Source organism: Gymnoscopelus braueri (genome assembly GCF_963280865.1).
Source record: "Gymnoscopelus braueri genome assembly, chromosome: 24".
Lineage (NCBI taxonomy): Eukaryota > Metazoa > Chordata > Actinopteri > Myctophiformes > Myctophidae > Gymnoscopelus > Gymnoscopelus braueri.
In genome coordinates this window covers 10,992,404-11,010,080 of record NC_137626.1, presented here as the reverse complement: position 1 = coordinate 11,010,080, position 17,677 = coordinate 10,992,404, and the positions used below count along the sequence as shown (strand labels likewise).

The 17,677-nt window shown below is 40.6% G+C and overlaps 2 protein-coding genes across 2 annotated transcripts in view; both read left to right on the top strand.

Annotated features, from left to right (window-relative positions):
- Positions 1–251: 251 nt before the first annotated feature.
- On the top strand, positions 252–1,916 carry LOC308080293 (GTPase IMAP family member 9-like; the record flags this gene model as incomplete). Its single annotated transcript, XM_080422089.1, has 3 exons — positions 252–255; positions 611–1,548; positions 1,881–1,916. 3 exons carry the CDS (start codon positions 252–254, stop codon positions 1,914–1,916), a joined length of 978 nt encoding a protein of 325 aa, XP_080278215.1.
- A 2,949-nt stretch (positions 1,917–4,865) lies between these two features.
- The window catches only part of LOC308080667 (tyrosine-protein phosphatase non-receptor type 11-like), a 41,995-nt gene continuing 29,183 nt past the window's right edge, over positions 4,866–17,677 (top strand). Inside the window, exons 1-4 of the mRNA XM_080422589.1 lie at positions 4,866–4,925; positions 5,381–5,483; positions 6,330–6,464; positions 6,888–7,416. Of these exons, the coding sequence (XP_080278715.1) occupies positions 4,901–4,925; positions 5,381–5,483; positions 6,330–6,464; positions 6,888–7,092 (468 nt within the window). The 5' untranslated portion in view covers positions 4,866–4,900 and the 3' untranslated portion in view covers positions 7,093–7,416. The remainder of the gene's footprint in view (positions 4,926–5,380; positions 5,484–6,329; positions 6,465–6,887; positions 7,417–17,677) is intronic.

Sequence of the window (17,677 nt, the reverse complement as noted above, 5' to 3'; positions counted from 1 at the left end):
GTGTGTGTGTGTGTGTGTGTGTGTGTGTGTGTGTGTGTGTGTGTGTGTGTGTGTGTGTGTGTGTGTGTGTGTGTGTGTGTGTGTGTGTGTGTGTGTGCGCGCGCGTGCGCGTGTGTATGTGTATTTTTATTGATTTATTCATTCATTCAAATCATTTTACCATTGTGTTTTTTCAAAGATAGGTAAAAGAAGATTAAGGTACACGGCACAACAACATACACAAGGTGGAACACAAAGCTACACGGAACACAATGGGTGAGTGTTCCTTTATTCTTCTAATAGGCTAGTGGTGGTGTATTACAGCAGGTGTAAAATCTTTTCATTATGTCCTTCAATCATTCAGCTCAAATGAAAAACTAATGACAAATGATGTGTCAGCGGCAATTCACTAGAAGTTTTTGTGAACTAAAAAGGTAACACATGATTGCAAAAGTTTTTGTTTAGAAAAACAAAGAATGAAATGGAATGGAACATGTTCACTCTCCCACCTCCATTCCCAACGCCGCCTAAAGTTTTACTTTGAGCACAAACTACTTACAGTACCTGTCATTATTTTTGTTGTGTTCATTCAGGAGCAGTAGTTCATATATCTTTATATCATTTGTTTCAGCAGCTGAATCTGATGTGCGTATTGTGCTTCTGGGTAAGACCGGCGTGGGCAAGAGTGCCTCTGGGAACACCATCCTGGGCACCAACGAGTTCGTTGTGGATTTCTCACCAGAATCGGTGACCAGCCAGTGCAGTAAATTTGAAAGCAAAGTGTCGGGAAGAAAGGTGGTGGTGGTCGACACGCCCGGGCTCTTTGACACATCACTGACCAATGAGGAGATGAAGGAGGAGATTGTGAAGTGCATGTACATGACCGTACCCGGTCCCCACGTCTTCCTGCTGGTGATCAGGCTGGGCACGAGGTTCACCCAAGAGGAACAGATGACCATGAAGTGGATTCAGGAGAACTTCTCCAAGCAGGCTTTGAAGTACGCATTAGTTTTGTTCACTGGTGAAGACGCCATAGACATACCGATGGAGGAATATATAGAGAAAAGCCCAGCGCTTAAACAGCTAATTAGCGAGTGTGAGGGAAGGTTCCATGCTTTTGACAACAAAAAGAAAGACCGGGTACAGGTGACCCGTCTGCTAGCCAAGATTGATAAGATGGTAAAGGCCAATGGTGGACAGCATTACACAGATAAGATGTACTTAGAGGCCCAGAGAAAGACTCAAGAGGAGGAGGAGAGAAAGAGGAGGGAGGAAGAGATGAAACAACAGGAGGAGGAAAGGAAAAGGGAGGAGGAACAGAGGGAGAAAATGGAGGCCATGAGAAAGGAGTGGGAGAGACAAGAGAACCAGAGGCGTGAAGAAGACAGGAAGAGGTTTGAGGAAGAAAACAGAAAGAGGGTTGAGGAGTACGAGGGGCTTATAAATGAAACCAAACAGGAGTGTGAGAATACAGTAGAGGTGCTTAAACAAGAAAACATACAGACGCTTGCGGTGGCGAAGGCGGATTGGAAGAAGGAGGCAGAGAAAGATAACCTTATTGTGTGGAAGGTATTATTCACACCTGCAGCTATAGTATGTGGTGCAGCAGTCGGGCTGGTTATGGTTCCTGTAGACATGGTCAAAAGTGCCATAAAATACCATAAAGATCCTGAAAAGATGTTGGTAGAAGTGAGTGGGCAGGTCTTAAAGTCTCCAGGAACAGTTGCTTCTGGTGTAACGAATATGCTTTCTGATGTTTGGAATAATGAAAACACTGAGTTTTTATTAAAAGACTGATGCATGTACTTTTTGATTTTGTTATTAAATTACTTTAAATAAAATAATTAGCAAAAGTTCATCTGTTCTCCTTTATTACATCCATTAGAATAACATTGTTATAGTGTGGGGTGGGGGAGTTGCAGCATGAACCCATGTGAACCATGCCACCAAGGACCACTAACAATCAGTGTTGCCATGCTGCTTATTATAAACGACTTTGAGCATTTTTTTTCTGTTAAAGTCGCTTGTAAATATTGGTAGCTGCGGGTTGCGTTTTTTTTTTGGCTTGTTTTTAAAGTGTAGTTGATTATTTGGGCTTGTTTCCTATAATGTTGTTAAACCAGTGGTTCTCAAACATTTTCATGTCAAGGACCCCCAAATGAATATGTATGTCTGTGTATCCCCATCTGAAAATATGTTGTGCCAAGGGACACCCGTACCAAATTTGTGTTGATGTTTAAAACATTATTTCAAATTTGTCACTTTTTTCCCCAAGAGTTTAAAAAAAAAAAAAGCAGATCTACAAGCTCACAACGCGTCGCAATGCAACGCGTTGTGAGCTTGTAGATCGGCTATTTTCAAATAGCCCATATGTATTCATTGTTTGGTTTATAGGTTTAAAGTGCTTATGTGGTATATAGTCGCTTCTTTTGGGCTTGTTTTCATGGAACTGGTTGCTTATTTCTCTCGCACAATCTGGCAACACTGCTGACAACACTACTTTGGTTGCAGCGTGCCTACAGCGACCCACCAGTGAACCACTATCAGATGTCATGGCTCCCTACAGTGGGATGTCCTTTTGGTCTTTGGTGGGACCAGTGAAGTATTCATTTAAGCGTGTAAAATCAGAGGAGTCAAAGCCGTTTCGAGGCTTCTTCCTCTCTGATTTCCTGAGAAGCAGAACCCCAGACTTTTTATGAAACCCACATAGCAGTTTCTCTTCTTGTTGAGGTAGCCTGTAACTCAGAAGTCTGCACATAGATCTTTAACAGAGAGAGTTTGCTATTCCAGAGAAATATCTACTGTTTGTTCATTTGCTTTCCTACTACTACTGTACCACAGAAGGCCGTTCAAACTAATTCAACTAATCCCGGATGAGTTGACGGCACATAAAAATGACCAAAAAAGTGTCTAAGTTGCACAATAAACCTGACATGACTTGATTTGAGTTGAATGTTTTTCAGCTTGGGGCGTCCCGGGTGCAAAAGCAGCAATAGCTTCAAACAGGAGGAATAAAGAAGTGGAGCATCTCTGATGCCTTTTATTGACGCTTGGCATCGAAACGTTTGTCAATTTGTACCTTTGCCCCTTGTCAATCACAAAAAGGCCTTTAAATCGTCCGAGATGCTCCTATGCTTTATTTCTCTTTTTTGGAACCATTTGGTTCCATTTGTGCACTGTCAGAGTTATTGGGGTCGTTGAAGATAAAGTGTTAGAGAGTGACTGTCCTAGTGGACTCCTAATGTGTCATAGTGTCATAGTAAATCAGTGTCATACATATTCTGAAGAAAACTGAACTGTAGTGATATTCAGTAATTGGGTCTTATAAACATGTGCCACAGACAAGGCTAAGTCTTGCCACGGACGCGCACATATTGATGATTGATGCGCGGTAGAACTCCCTTTCTGCAACAATTTATAGCTTCACTCACATTGATGGCAGTCACAAAAAAAGACCCTAGCTGCCACAACGCGCCCTGAGTGATCAGACCCTAAAAGGAAATGGTGGAGTGAGGTTGTTTCAGCAGGGGGTTTTCACTGTTACAGAATGACTGGAAGCCACACAGTGCTGCACAAACCTGAAAGTAGGACGGAAAACTAGGTTAACATCAAAGTTAATTCATGAGACAGTCAATCGTATGGCTATTGTTTGTTTTTAAGTGTGAATAAACCATACTTGCTTAAGTCGGCTGTCAGCTCCTCTGTTTACTGATTCTGAACCTGTTCCCGTCAGGTACATACAGTATGTATACAGTAAGTGGCATGCACTACTCAGGTAAACAAACCGTAATCCCCTTGGTATAGAGTGTATAGTGTATACCTTTTCAGAATCACTCTAGAAATCCACATCTACTGTATCAATACACTGCTACGAAGAACCATATTCTGATGTTGACTCTAGACTCTAGACTTTGAAATCACTCAAAAATAAATGTTAACAAAAATAATGAAATGAATACCTCAGTGTGTATTTCTACACAGTGTCTACAGTTTGTAGAGTAAAAAGCCCCTCAGTCAGAATACAATCATTGAGGTTTAATGATTGAAGATTTTGATCTTCAAATAGTAAAATTAACAAGAAATTGACATTTTTATTTGGCTCAATCCCTGGCTCCTCTGGTGTTAGTGTCGAAGTGTCATTGAGCAAGACAATGAATGTTGATGCCTTGCATGGATTCCTCTGCAGTCGGGGTGTGTGTGTGTGTGTGTGTGTGTGTGTGTGCGCGCGCGCGCGCGCGTGTGCGTGAATGGATTAATGTAATGCAGATTTGAAAGCGCTTTGGATAAAGGTGCTATAGTAATGCACCATTTACCATTTTATTTAGAATCTGCTTAGTTTGCATTCTTTTTTATGCTAAAAGACTGATTTTCAGACTTGTTTCACCGTGCAATGGGCTACATTTGATAACCAATTTCGTATCAACAGAGAAGATTGAAGATATCTCACCAATATTTGGAGTTACACCGTGGCAAGGTAACTACTGTAGTAACTACACAACCCAAACCTTTGCCAAATTATCATTCTTAATAAAAGTTTCAGCAACCTGTTCTCACGTTGGGGAGGGGTTGAACATTGTATCAAGTCAAATAAGTAGTCAATTATTCAATCCTATGCCAGGTTGGGTTTTGATCAGACTTATGATGCCTGCAGTAAAACACGTTGCTGATGAAGCGCAGGTCAGATTGCAATGGAAGAAGCATTGAGTGACATTCATTAACCATATATTACTATTACTATGCTATCCATTAATTTTAAAGATGATTGTGCAACAAGCAAAGGCAACACTTTATTTCTATGCCTGACAATTACTTTCTGTTTAAACCACTTTCACCTCACAGATGCTTTTCAGACTTTGATGTTTCGTTGAGTTTGAGGAAGTCAGTGACAGCACACTCCGATGCATACAGTCGATTGTTGAAGATGAACGAGCAGTTTGCAGAGGAAGGTAAAATATTAATGATTTTATCTGGATGCGAATTCATCAAGATCCTTGCAGGGAATATGTTTCATGAGTAGTTTATGTGCTAACTATTAGGCTCCATTGTATACTGTATTATGAATGCATTTCATAACAGCAGTGGTGGAAAAAGTACTCACAAGTAAAAGTATCAATACAATGTAGAACTACTCTGTTAGTAAAATGAGTAAAAGTACAAAAGTATTTGTATCAAAATATACTTAAAGTACCAAAAGCTGAAAGTACTCATTATGCAGAATGGAAGTTTTCAAATGTATAAAATGTATCAAATCTTTTGAAAATAGCAAATCTACAAGCTCACAATGCGTCGAAGTGACACATTGTGAGCTTGCAGATCGGCTATTTTCAAATGGCCAAAATGTATATAGGGCTGAAGCTTCCATGAGACCAACTAACAGCATGTTGTATGTGTTTGTGCAAAGGTCTCTGCTCTACTATGAGTGTGTCTGTGGAGAGAGAGGAGGGGGGCCCTCCCTCTAAAACCACTCTGTCTAGAGAACACGAGAGTTACACCAATGCAGTGAGGTAAAATGAACATCCCCTTACACCCCTAGTATTTATCTTAGAGTAACATCACTACCTTTGAGAGACACAGCTACTATACATCACAACAGCAATATACTTATAGTGATATCACTACCTTTGATAAACAGCTACTTTACATGACACTAATAGCCACTTATAGTAGTTATAGTTATAGTAATATGATTGCGTTGGATAGACACAACTGCTGTACATGTTGGTAAAACACTCGTGTTGAATCTTAATATTTACACATTGTCACTGTAATGTTATTACTGACTTGTGACTTGGTTAGACATGTGTTTCAGTTACATTTTCACTTCCTATTGCACAAGTTTCCTTTTCAAATAATGTGTTGTCAGTATAAAGCACGGTGGTTCTGTACTGGTGTGAGTAGAGTGCTTTGACTGGAAGTGGCTGTGCATTCCATTCCACATGAATTGCATAATTCAGTGGTTTTCAAACTTTATAGGACCCCCCCAAATTGATCTGTATTTGCCCGCGTACCCCCACCTGAAAAGATTGTGTGCGCTAGGGACTAGTACAAGATTGATGTTATTAAAATGTTTCAGAGTTTTTGAAATGAGCAGATGTATAACCTCTCTACGTGAGCTTGTACATAGGTTATGTTCAAATAACCGATTTATATAGTTTTAAAGTGATTAAACTGATTTTGATATGATATATTATCACATTTTGCTGGGACCCCACTTAGAGAACCGCTGATTTAGTGTGTAGTGTACTAATCGTCGTGTGAGGCTCGATTGAAATACTGATCAGCATTAACAGCTATGTCCCACTGATAACACATTTGTCTATTATAAACACATATCTCACTAACTTCAACAGAGTTCCTGTTAGGTGGTACTATCCCAACATCACATGTGCAGAAGCAGAGAACCTCTTGTTGACTTGTGGAGTGGGTGGAAGCTTCTTGGTGTGGCCCAGTAAGAGTAAACCTGGGCTCTTTACTTTATCTGTACGGTGAGTGTTGATAATGTCTCTGTCTGTCAGTGGTGGGAAAAGTACAACATTTCTTTACTTAAGTAAAAGTATCAATACTGCAACGTAGAAACACTCTGTTACAAGTAAAAGTCTGGTAATCAAAACGTACTTGAATAAAAGCACATTATTGGCATCAAAATATACTTAAAGTACCAAAAGTAAAAGTACTCTATGCAGAATGTCCTGTTTCACATGGTATCATGTGCATAACACGTATTAAAATCATTTGAAAATAGCAGATCTACAAGCTCACAACGCGTCACATCGCAATGCGTTGTGAGCTTGTAGATCGGCTATTTTTAAATGGCCAAAGTCTAAAAAAAGAAAAGAAAAACATTTGTAATTATAATTCAAATCTTTCACAATATGTAATTTATCTAAATGGTTGCTTGTTGTTTACAGGAGTAATGGAGCAGTCACACACATTAAGATCCAGAACACAGGAGAGTACTATCTTCTTGATCTTGATGATGATGATGATGGGAAGGAGTTTGCCTCACTGTCTGAACTGGTCGAGCATTATATCGACCATCATGGGCAACTTAAAAAGAAAAATGGAGATGTTATCGAGCTCAAATATCCACTAAATTGTGCAGACCCTCTATAATTTTGGTTGCTATCCTTGAATATACGATTGGGAATAGTTTGGATTGCTGGATTATTGGAACCTCTCTGGAGATGTTTCTCATTTAGCATGGTGCCATGATTTTGGTAACTACTTAAGAAACACAGTTAACACAGTTAAGATGATTAGATATTCTCAGACTCTACTCCGCAGAGTTCATATGACAATGCAATAGTTCACTGTCTTTGTAAATGTAATGCATGTATGTGTTATGAATAATGATCATTCATTGTTATATGCAATTGGGGCTATAGGGTTAGCTGTATTTCCATGGTTTTATTTTTTTGATCCGACACATTCCGCATTGTCATTCTGTGTTTCAATAAACACGCTTAATTCTATTTTCCATGCAGTGGGAGGACAGTTTTCATTAAACCTGTGAATTTAAGCACCCCCCACCTCACGTCTAAAATACACTTTTTGGCCAGAAAATAAAATATTTCACTAGAAGGAAAACATGTTTTAGTTACTCCACTGCACCCTCTACAGATCTGGTCAATGGAAGTTTTCTATTGATCAGATTTTTCCTTCCAGTAAAACATTTTATTTTCTGGCCAAAAAGTGTATTTTAGACGTGAGGTGTGGGGCTCCGAGTGTTCCCACTAAGGAAAGTAGGCTTTCAACATCTTAAAACCGTCTTTGTTTTGGTGAGTAGCGAAAGTGTATTTACATTTTTTACTAAAGACGAGAGGCTGCGCAGCCTGCAGGCAACTGCTCGAAAGTACCAAAGCGTTAAGGAGAAATCCAGGACCAGAAATAGTGTTAAGGCATTGTCACAGAAGCTCTAAACCTACACGGAAAGTTGTTGCATTTCCCATAAATGAGCGGAAAACCATGCAAACAATGGATTCAATCGCAAAAATCGTGAAACAGCAATTTCACTTAGACAACTTGCAGATGCGAAGGTCGGAGTTCACGTTGTGATGCTGCCTTTGTAGCTATGCGGCAAGGATTTGGAACATCCTCCCCCTGCATATCATACAGCTTTGAGTTGGACTTTGAGAATCAGAGACTTGATCCACTGAGTTTACTCAGACTAAATCTTGAAAGATTAGAAGTGACAGAACCTCTGGCTTTCTGTTGGGTGTGTGGAACTAGATTTCTGATGTTGTCTTCACTATTGTCTGACTCGGGCTTAGGACGTCAGAGTTAAGATTCTGGGGTTAACACCGCCGACTTTCAGCGCCTTTTTTTTTGCTGACTAGTTTGACGCGCACGCGCAGTAACTTCAAGCTGTGTTCTATCAATGCTTCTTGCCGAGCAAGCAGCATAGTACTTCTATGTCCAACTTGTCTGTCGCTCTCATTAGCAATGGTACATAGCTGCTGCGTTGTCGGATGCAATACCAATTGCTATTCTTATATTGGCTGCTTAAAAAAACATTAAAAGGTAATGCTGTACAAACAAAAACTTGATTTTATTCTGTTCTACTATCATATTTAATGCTTCTACAGGACTGGTCTGTGTTGAACAGCAAAAAAAACTATTATAATACTACTATAATGATTTACTCATTTATTTATCAAATTTATGTATGGATCAAAGCAGAAATTAGTAATATTCATTCAGAATTTCAGGGTGCATGTGTGCATGTGCGTGTGCGACTGCGCATGTTTATGTGTCCCCAGCAGTGTTGAGCTGGGCCCCGTGGAACAACAGATCCTGGACAATCAAGTGTTGGTTGGTCGCAGCTGAAGTGCCGCCTCGTGCACAAAGGGGAGAATTTCACATTTTCAGCAATCAATTACAGAGCAGCGAGGAGAGATAATGTAAATAGTTTGAAAATACCTCTTACAGGTAACCAGAGAATAGAACACGTCGCAGCGTGACACGTCTGTTTCCTCCTCATTGCCCTGTGCATTGAGGCCCTCCACACTGGGCCTATGGGCCTGACCACAGTTCACCTTGAGGTCCTGCTTGCTCCCTCCGTCTCTCCATTAATCTAGGCCTTCCTCCATCCATTATTCTTTAGTAATATTCATTCAGAATTTCAGGGTGCATGTGTGCATGTGCGTGTGCGACTGCGCATGTTTATGTGCGTGTTTGTATGAGGTGTTACATTAACATTAATTCAGAATGTCAGTATGTACACGTGTGTGGCTTGTGTGCGCATGCATGTGTGTCTTACAGTAGCCTAACATTCATTCAGATTTTGAATCTCATGGGTTCTTAATTATATAATGTACCAAATAGAAATAAATGGCATTACGTCCACGTTGATGATGGTTTCTGTATTTGTAACTACTGATCCTGCTCTGTACGGTAGCCTACTTTACTTTGTATGTGCTTTCTAATTACATTTGACTTGATATCAATGACAAACTGTTAGAAAGGACTAAGCGACTGCATCAATATAAATGTATATGTGAGACTGCATATCACAATGCTGTAAGCCACAGTATGCCAACTGATCAGGCAGAATATTGTTGCTATTGTTAACCATTATTGTTTGGTGTTCATGAGTTAAACTTAAAATCAAGTCCAGTCATCATCTTTATTAAAGGAGAGTGCCGGTCATTTTAGGTTGTGTGTTTGATGTGTCGCTAATCACTCACCAACATACAAAGGAACGTTGAATTTTTCCAGATCTGCCCCTGTTGTCCATTCTGCAGACCCCTTACAGCGGCATAATGGGAGACGTGTGTAAGAGTGAAAATCGTCTATTATAACGGATGCAAAGTTAGTTTTTTCTCTACTACTGCTCATCGTGGAGTCTCATGATACTCAAACATGCGCTGAATGTCGCGCACGAGCTACCGTTCGTGCAGAACGAGATGACGCTTTGTTGCTTGTTTCTTTCCAATGGGGCATTACAAACAGAAACACATGATACCTACTGTAAATCAGTCCACAAAATGCCAGACTAATGTCAAACAGATAAAGTACAATAACATTATACATTAGACAAATGCTAAATGTATCATTCATGCTAAATCATTGACACATACTTTTTATATTTAAATTCTTCTGTGCTTTCTTGATCTGTTTAGCAGTTTATGATAATATGTAACAGCAATGGTGGTTTTCACTGTCTGGCACTTAGTTGGGTGATCATGTGCCTGAAAATGTTGCTCACGACACACGATTCAACTTTTTTTGATTCATTTAGAACAGAGCCTTTCCAGTTATATATTTTATTTTATATTATATTATATTACATTAGTTATACAGCTCACTGGAAAAGAAGTGTCCTGTGCACTCCAAGATGGTGGCAGAGCTACCACTGCGCCCTTTAGTGGTGATTTAAAAAAATGTAAAGGATTTTCATCTCTTGTTCTGGAATCTCTTTGCCTTATAATACTGTACAGTCACAGGAAGGTGAACAAAATTCTACCCAAGGCTGATTGTTTGGTTCAGATGCAGTACAATTTAAATCCACTTGGAGGCATCATACGCCATATTATTGCATTTCTCAAACGCTTCAAACATGCCCATATTTTTTGTATTGAGTGACCATGGATCAATAGACATTATTGATGAGATTAATTTTACATTTTCTGTTTTTTATTTATAATAAGATCCGTGTCACACTTATAATTGTCATCACCTTTTAAATGCAGTTAATTTTGACAAAATATTGACAAATAGGTCATAAGTAGCATATTGTAATATCAGATACTTTTATACAATCACAAAGTATTTCTGACAGTAAGCCTAGGTTTACTGCTATTTAACATTTAAATAACCTAGACGTTCATACCTTACCCTGATGAAGGTCCCAGTGACCGAAATGTTTGGTCGAAAATTTGTAGAAAATAAGTAAAATGGAAGAGAACCACTGGCACCCTCCATACAGCTTACCTGTGTCCCACAGCATGCTCCCATGATGAGCAGCAGAGTTCTGATGCAGCCTCCATACATCTTGCTCCTCAGTCTGAGCTCCTCTGCCCTGTGTGAGGGAGGAGCTGGCAGACATCTCAGCTCTTTGATCACAGCATTGTGACAAAGCACGGCCGTATGGAGCGGAGTCAGGCCTTTGGGAAAAGACGTCGTCACACGTTATTTACACTTTAGGACGCTTATAATCCTGAACGATTTACATTAAGTTTGTTTACAATCACTTGCATAACAAGTAGTAGTAAGTAAGACATAATATGAGAACATTGCAAAGTACACAAAGAGGAACACAATACACATTGTGTTTACTGCCAAAATATAGGATGTAGCATTTAGGTTACGAGGGTATGTGGTTAATTATTGTGACATTTCACTGCGGCTATGACTTTTCTTTTCATTCATTAAATAGCTTTTTATGGTACATGCATGCAGTATTGTAAACAGGCCTGTGTCAGTGTCTGTGTCTGTGTGTGAACTAAATAATTTGAGAACGGAGGAGTAGATTTTCATGCAAAGGTCAGAGATCAAGGTCACAATCAAGCTCATGGTCTAACTTTCATAATCGTTCATAGATAGATATAATAATAATAATGAATTGCATTTATATGGCGCTTTTCTAAGTACTCAAACTTACTCAAAGCGCTTTACAATGGTTCATTCATTCATACAGGGGGGGGCATTGGGAGGTGGAGCGGCGAACAGTCGACGCCAGCGTCCCCACTTTTCCCACATTCACACACCAATGGCGGCAAGCTAGCGCCGACCGAATCATTGGAGGCAATGTAGGGTTCAGTGTCTTGCCCAAGGACACTTCGACATGTGGACAGGAGGAGTTGGGATTCGAACCGCCGACCCACGGATCAATGGACGACCTGCTCTACCTCCTGAGCCACAGCCACCCAAATATATATAGTATAGATATAGTTCAAGAGCTGTAGGCGCGGCCAGTGTTTGAACCTCCAGGTGTGTGTGTGTGTGTGTGTGTGTGTGTGTGTTTTTTCTTGTTCTGTTTATTTGTTGCACATGTAAAGGTTTACAAATTAGCCACATGCCGTCATAATTGACCCGCTCAACATCAGTCGGCCGCCAACTCCCATTGAGGCGAGCGTCCCCAGCAGTGTTGAGCTGGGCCCCGTGGAACAACAGATCCTGGACAATCAAGTGTTGGTTGGTCGCAGCTGAAGTGCCGCCTTGTGCACAAAGGGGAGAATTTCACATTTTCAGCAATCAATTACAGAGCAGCGAGGAGAGATAATGTAAATAGTTTGAAAATACCTCTTACAGGTAACCAGAGAATAGAACACGTCGCAGCGTGACACGTCTGTTTCCTCCTCATTGCCCTGTGCATTGAGGCCCTCCACACTGGGCCTATGGGCCTGACCACAGTTCACCTTGAGGTCCTGCTTGCTCCCTCCGTCTCTCCATTAATCCAGGCCTTCCTCCATCCATTATTCTTTCCATCCATCCCACTACCATGGCTTTTGCTGCTACTGCTGTTAGGCCTAATACTACTTCTAGTCCTGCTACCACTGTTCCACAATAACCACTCCAGTTGAAATGACATTGAATGAGGGCTCAAGCTAGAGTCCTCATTGCATTCTTCTTGATAAAAGTGGAGATCCTCCCCAAAAACCTTGTTCTTTAATTGACTTTGATAAACCTTTGCTGCCATTTTTTCACCAGAAAGTTTCTTATCCAAAATACAACCCAAATTACCTATTACATGGTCACCAACTCTGACCGTAAAGTGTTACTGAGGTTGACTTATAGACCCGACAAGAATGGGTTCAGTGTTTTCCTGGTGTAATGACAGTTTGCTATCAGAGAGCCAAGTGTGGGTGGATATTGCTGAACTCAGAGCGAGGGCTTTTTCAACATGCTTTTATTCTTATCCGAGACTAGGAGTGCTGAGTCATCCGCGAACAGGAACAAACTGCAATTAATGTACATGCTGATTTCATGCAGTTAACACAATGTTTTAATTACTGCGATACAAAGATAAAACATTGTATTAACTTGATTTAATTCGTTTAAATCAAGTCCTGATTGATAATGAGTTGATGTAGAGTACTTTCTATTTAATTCATGCTTGGTGAGGGTTTGAGGTACATTTACAGTACAATAAGGCCATAGCTTGTTATCTAAATGATATCATAATGTACACAGAGACAGGCTTTTGTAGCAACCAAAGTACACAGATAGCAGAACTATTGGAGCATGTGCTATAGCATGTAATGCATGAAAAGCATGTCATATAACTCTTATCACATTCGGTCAGACTAGTCAAAATGAAATTAATGAAATGTTTTTGGTTATGCACTCGCTCTACCGGCCGGATGGATAATAATAATAATAATAATAATAATAATAATAATATGTCGTCAGGAATCTTCATATACAGTATGGGGATTTGCAGTTTTATATGTGTACTAGATTTTCAGGCCGCTACGCAGCCATCAAATCCAGTCATATATACAGTAGCACTGATCAGAGCAATGGTCACAGAGTTCTTTGAAATGTTAGAAACCGCTGTAACACTGCTGTAGTGCCCCACATGTGTGCAATTATTAATTTGGGTGTGACTGTTGTCATGGCAGATCCCTGAACAGCATTTGTACCATGTTTGGTGATGATTGGAGCAGCGGTGTGCCTGTGGTCCCCCGGGGGACCCTGATATGGCCCCTGGTGTGACTATTGTCATGGCAGACCCCGTTCCTGTTACGCACTGGGCCTGCCTCGTTTTGGCTGAGGCGCGGTGGTAGGCCTACTCCTCTTCCTTTTAGCCTCTATAACGCGTTACTCTTGTTAATCTGTAAAATAGATATAAATGTATATTGTACTGTATATATATATATATATATATATATATATATATATATATGTTACACATTAATGATATGTGTTTCAGGGAAAATGTTATGATGTGCTGCATTTCAGCGGGTGAACGGAGAAAATCCAATGGTGTTGATGTAACTCACCTGTTCTATTTTTAATGCCCACCAAACATCATTCATAATTGAATCTGTTCTTGGTGTCTGTGTGTTGCTGGAGTTAAACCCAAGAAAAGAAAAAAGAAAGAAAAAAGAAAAAGCAACATTTTCTAAGAAAATGGTTATATATTTAATTAATAGACTGAGAAAAGAATGCCTTTCCTCAACCTGCTCCTGAAACCAAGGTTAGTCCGAGGCGTCAGAATTCAAATTATAGAGCCAAAGAGACAGGGAAATAGTTACATACTGGAGTCTCTTGTTTGTGTAACCAGGGCCGGGTTAGGGTTAAACATCAAGCTGTGACAACATCAAACTGTTAAAATCCTAGAATTCTTTAGGTTAAGCATTATGTCTGATGTCTATTCTCTGCCGAATGGCACTGAGTTGGCAGCATCAGGCTTTGCACTGCTCTGCATGGGCACTAATAGTTCAGACCACTGATTAGAAAAGACCCATTAACTGACTGAGTTCTGCAGGTGCCACAAAACAGGTGCAGGCCCTTTAGTTTTGTGTGCTTTTTTTTGTGTATTGCCAGTATTCCATGAATGTACATTTTTTGGCAGCAATGCTGTGTTTAAATGCGCTTGCCAGGCTGAACCAAAATGTTGATGGCAACTCAACTCAACTCAAACTTTATTTATATTGCACATTTACAATGACCAAGGTTGAACCAAATCAAGAACAAGTTAAAACGAGCAAACAGAGCAGAAGGAAAATGAACTAAAGCAAAAGAAAATAATTAAAGGAAAACAAACAAGTTAAACAGATTACAACAAGAATAAAACAAAAAACAGCATATCAAAGTGTACCGCATCAAAGTAGGCTATACACAGCAAGGGTAATAATAATAATGAATTGCATTTTTATAGCGTTTTTCCGGTAGGTTTATCAGAAGATTGGGCTAGAGGAGGTTATAGCAATTACCACAAATGTCAACTTTAAGTGTTTGATTTGATTGATTATGTTTGCTTTTCATAGGGTATGAAGCATGTATTGAGATGTTGTGTAAAATAAAAGAAAACAACGTGTCCATGGTTGCATAATGACACACATTTTTGGAAACTTTAAGGAGTGGCAACATAGGAAGATAACTCACTTCAATCCTACTACTGGTTTACATTGGGGTGGGCCAATCTTTGTGTCTTTTTCACCACCGGCATGACTCGTCTATGTGTGTGTGTGTGTGTGTGTGTATTTTTATTGACTTATTCGTTCATTCATTCAAATAATCTTACCGCTGTGTTTTTTCATCAGGTAAAAGAAGATTAAGGTACACGGCACACCAACATATACGGTGGAAGTGGAACACAAAGCTACACGGAACACAATGGGTGAGTTGTCCTTCTAATAGACTAGTGGTGGTGTATGACAGCAGGTGTAAAATCTTTTCATTATGTCCTTCAATCATTCAGCTCAAATGAAAAACTAATGTGAAATTATGGGACAGTGGCAATTCACTCAAGTTTTAGATGTGTTTGTGTACTTGGTGGTCAATATTGTTAGTTAAAGTAATACTAGGTAACGTTTTCAACAAAACTAAAGTTAAATTGTATATCTTTTGTCAGTGGCAAAAGTTTCACAACACCCACTCCATGAATTTCACCCCCGGAAGCCTTTTATTTATATATTTTCTATTGAACGGTGAAGGGGGGGACTTTCCCGGGAAAATGACGTTCCTGGCCAACGTCATGACGTCGTGGCCGACGTCCTCAGGAACTACCGCAACGGTTTCCTGTTTGGCCAGGAACTACCGCGGTAATAGCAAAAAGGAACCTCACGCTGATGTTAAGAGAATGTAGGATTGGAAGATCGAAAAAGAACAGAAAAAGAAAGCACAGCTCATGGTAACTAATGCTCCACTGGCTAAGAGAAACGATCCGTAGATAGTATAAAACAATTCAAAGATCGCTTTTTGAAACGCTTCCGGCTTCCGGTGAAAACGAATGGAATTCTGGGTAATCGAGGACTAGGGAAATTGTATGCAGTGACGGTAGTGACCAGCAGAGGTTGCTAAAAATCGTTATTTGTGATTCTGCATTGTACAACTTTAACTAAAATGCTAAAACATTGCAAAAGCTTAAACAGAAAAACCTACAAGGAATTTTAATGGAATGGAACATTTTCACTCTCCCACCTCCATTCCAAACGCCACCTAAAGATGTACTTTGATCACAAACTGCTACTGCTTGCTTGTGTTCATTCAGCAGCATCAGCTATAATAGTTCATTTATTTTCATATCATTTGTGTCAGCAGCTGGATCTGACGTGCGTATTGTGCTGCTGGGTAAGACCGGCGTCGGCAAGAGTTCCTCTGGGAACACCATCCTGGGCACAGAGGAGTTCGTCGAGAAATCCTCAGCTGTATCGGTGACCAGCCAGTGCAGGAAATTTGAAACCAAAGTGTCAGGAAGAAAGGTGGTGGTGGTCGACACGCCCGGGCTCTTTGACACAAAGCGGACCAACGAGGAGATGAAGGCGGAGATTGTGAGGTAAGTGGAAATGACCGTACCTGGTCCCCACGTCTTCCTGCTGGTGATCAGGCTGGGCGTGAGATTCACTGCAGAAGAACAGATGACCATGAAGTGGATTCAGGAGAACTTCTCCAAGCAGGCTTTGAAGTACGCATTGGTTCTGTTCACTGGTGAAGACGCCATAGACATACCGGTGGAGGATTATATAGAGGAAAGCCCAGAGCTGAATCAGCTAATTAGTGAGTGTGAGGGAAGGTTCCACGCTTTTGACAACAAAAAGAAAGACCGGTTACAGGTGACCCGTCTGCTAACCAAGATTGATAAGATGGTAAAGGCCAATGGTGGACAGCATTACACGGATAAGATGTACTTAGAGGCCCAGAGAAAGATTCAAGAGGAGGAGGAGAGAAAGAGGAGGGAGAAAGAGATGAAACGACAGGAGGAGGAAAGGAAAAGGGAGGAGGAACAGAGGGAGAAAATGGAGGCCATGAAAAAGGAGTTGGAGAAACAAGAGAGACAGAGGCGCGAGGAAGACAGGAAGAGGTTTGAGGAAGAAAACAGAAAGAGGGTTGAGGAGGAGAAAAAGAGGAGAGAGGAGGACAGGAGGGAGTATGAGAGGAGAAGAGAGGAGGACAGGAAAAGGTCTGAAGAACAAGAAAGGAAGAGACGTGAAGAGGAAAGAAAGACTAGAGAGGAGGAGAAGAAGGAGTGGGAGAAGAAACGAGAGGCAGAAAAGAGAGAGGAGGAGAGGAAACGAGAGGCAGATAGGAAGAGATCTGAAGAAAGAGAGGAGAGGAGAAGGGAGGAAGAGAGGAAGAGATACGAGGAACAAGAGAGGAGGAGAAGGGAGGAAGAGAAGAAAAGGCAAGAGGAGAGGGAGAGGGAGGCAAAGAAAAAGAACCCATTCGCTATTTTGGGGAAAGTATTAATGACACCTGTAGCTTTAGTAGGAGGTGCAGCAGTTGGGCTCACTAAAGCAATAGTGGATGTTCCTGTAGGCATGGTCAAAGGTACCGTAGATTACGTAGAGGATCGTGAAAGGAGAGGTGAACTAGAGGGTGCTAATATTCCAGGAGCTCTTGTAGGTGGAGTAGGAGCAAATTTAGCGGGAGGAGTTGTGGAGGTCGCAAAGTCTCCACTAAAAGTCTTCGATGGTGTGACAGATATGGTTGGTGCTCTTTGGAAGTAAATAATCAATCTACTGACCCTAACCACATCGTGGTTTACTAATCAATGTCATTGTGTGAAATTGTATTTTATGTGATGACA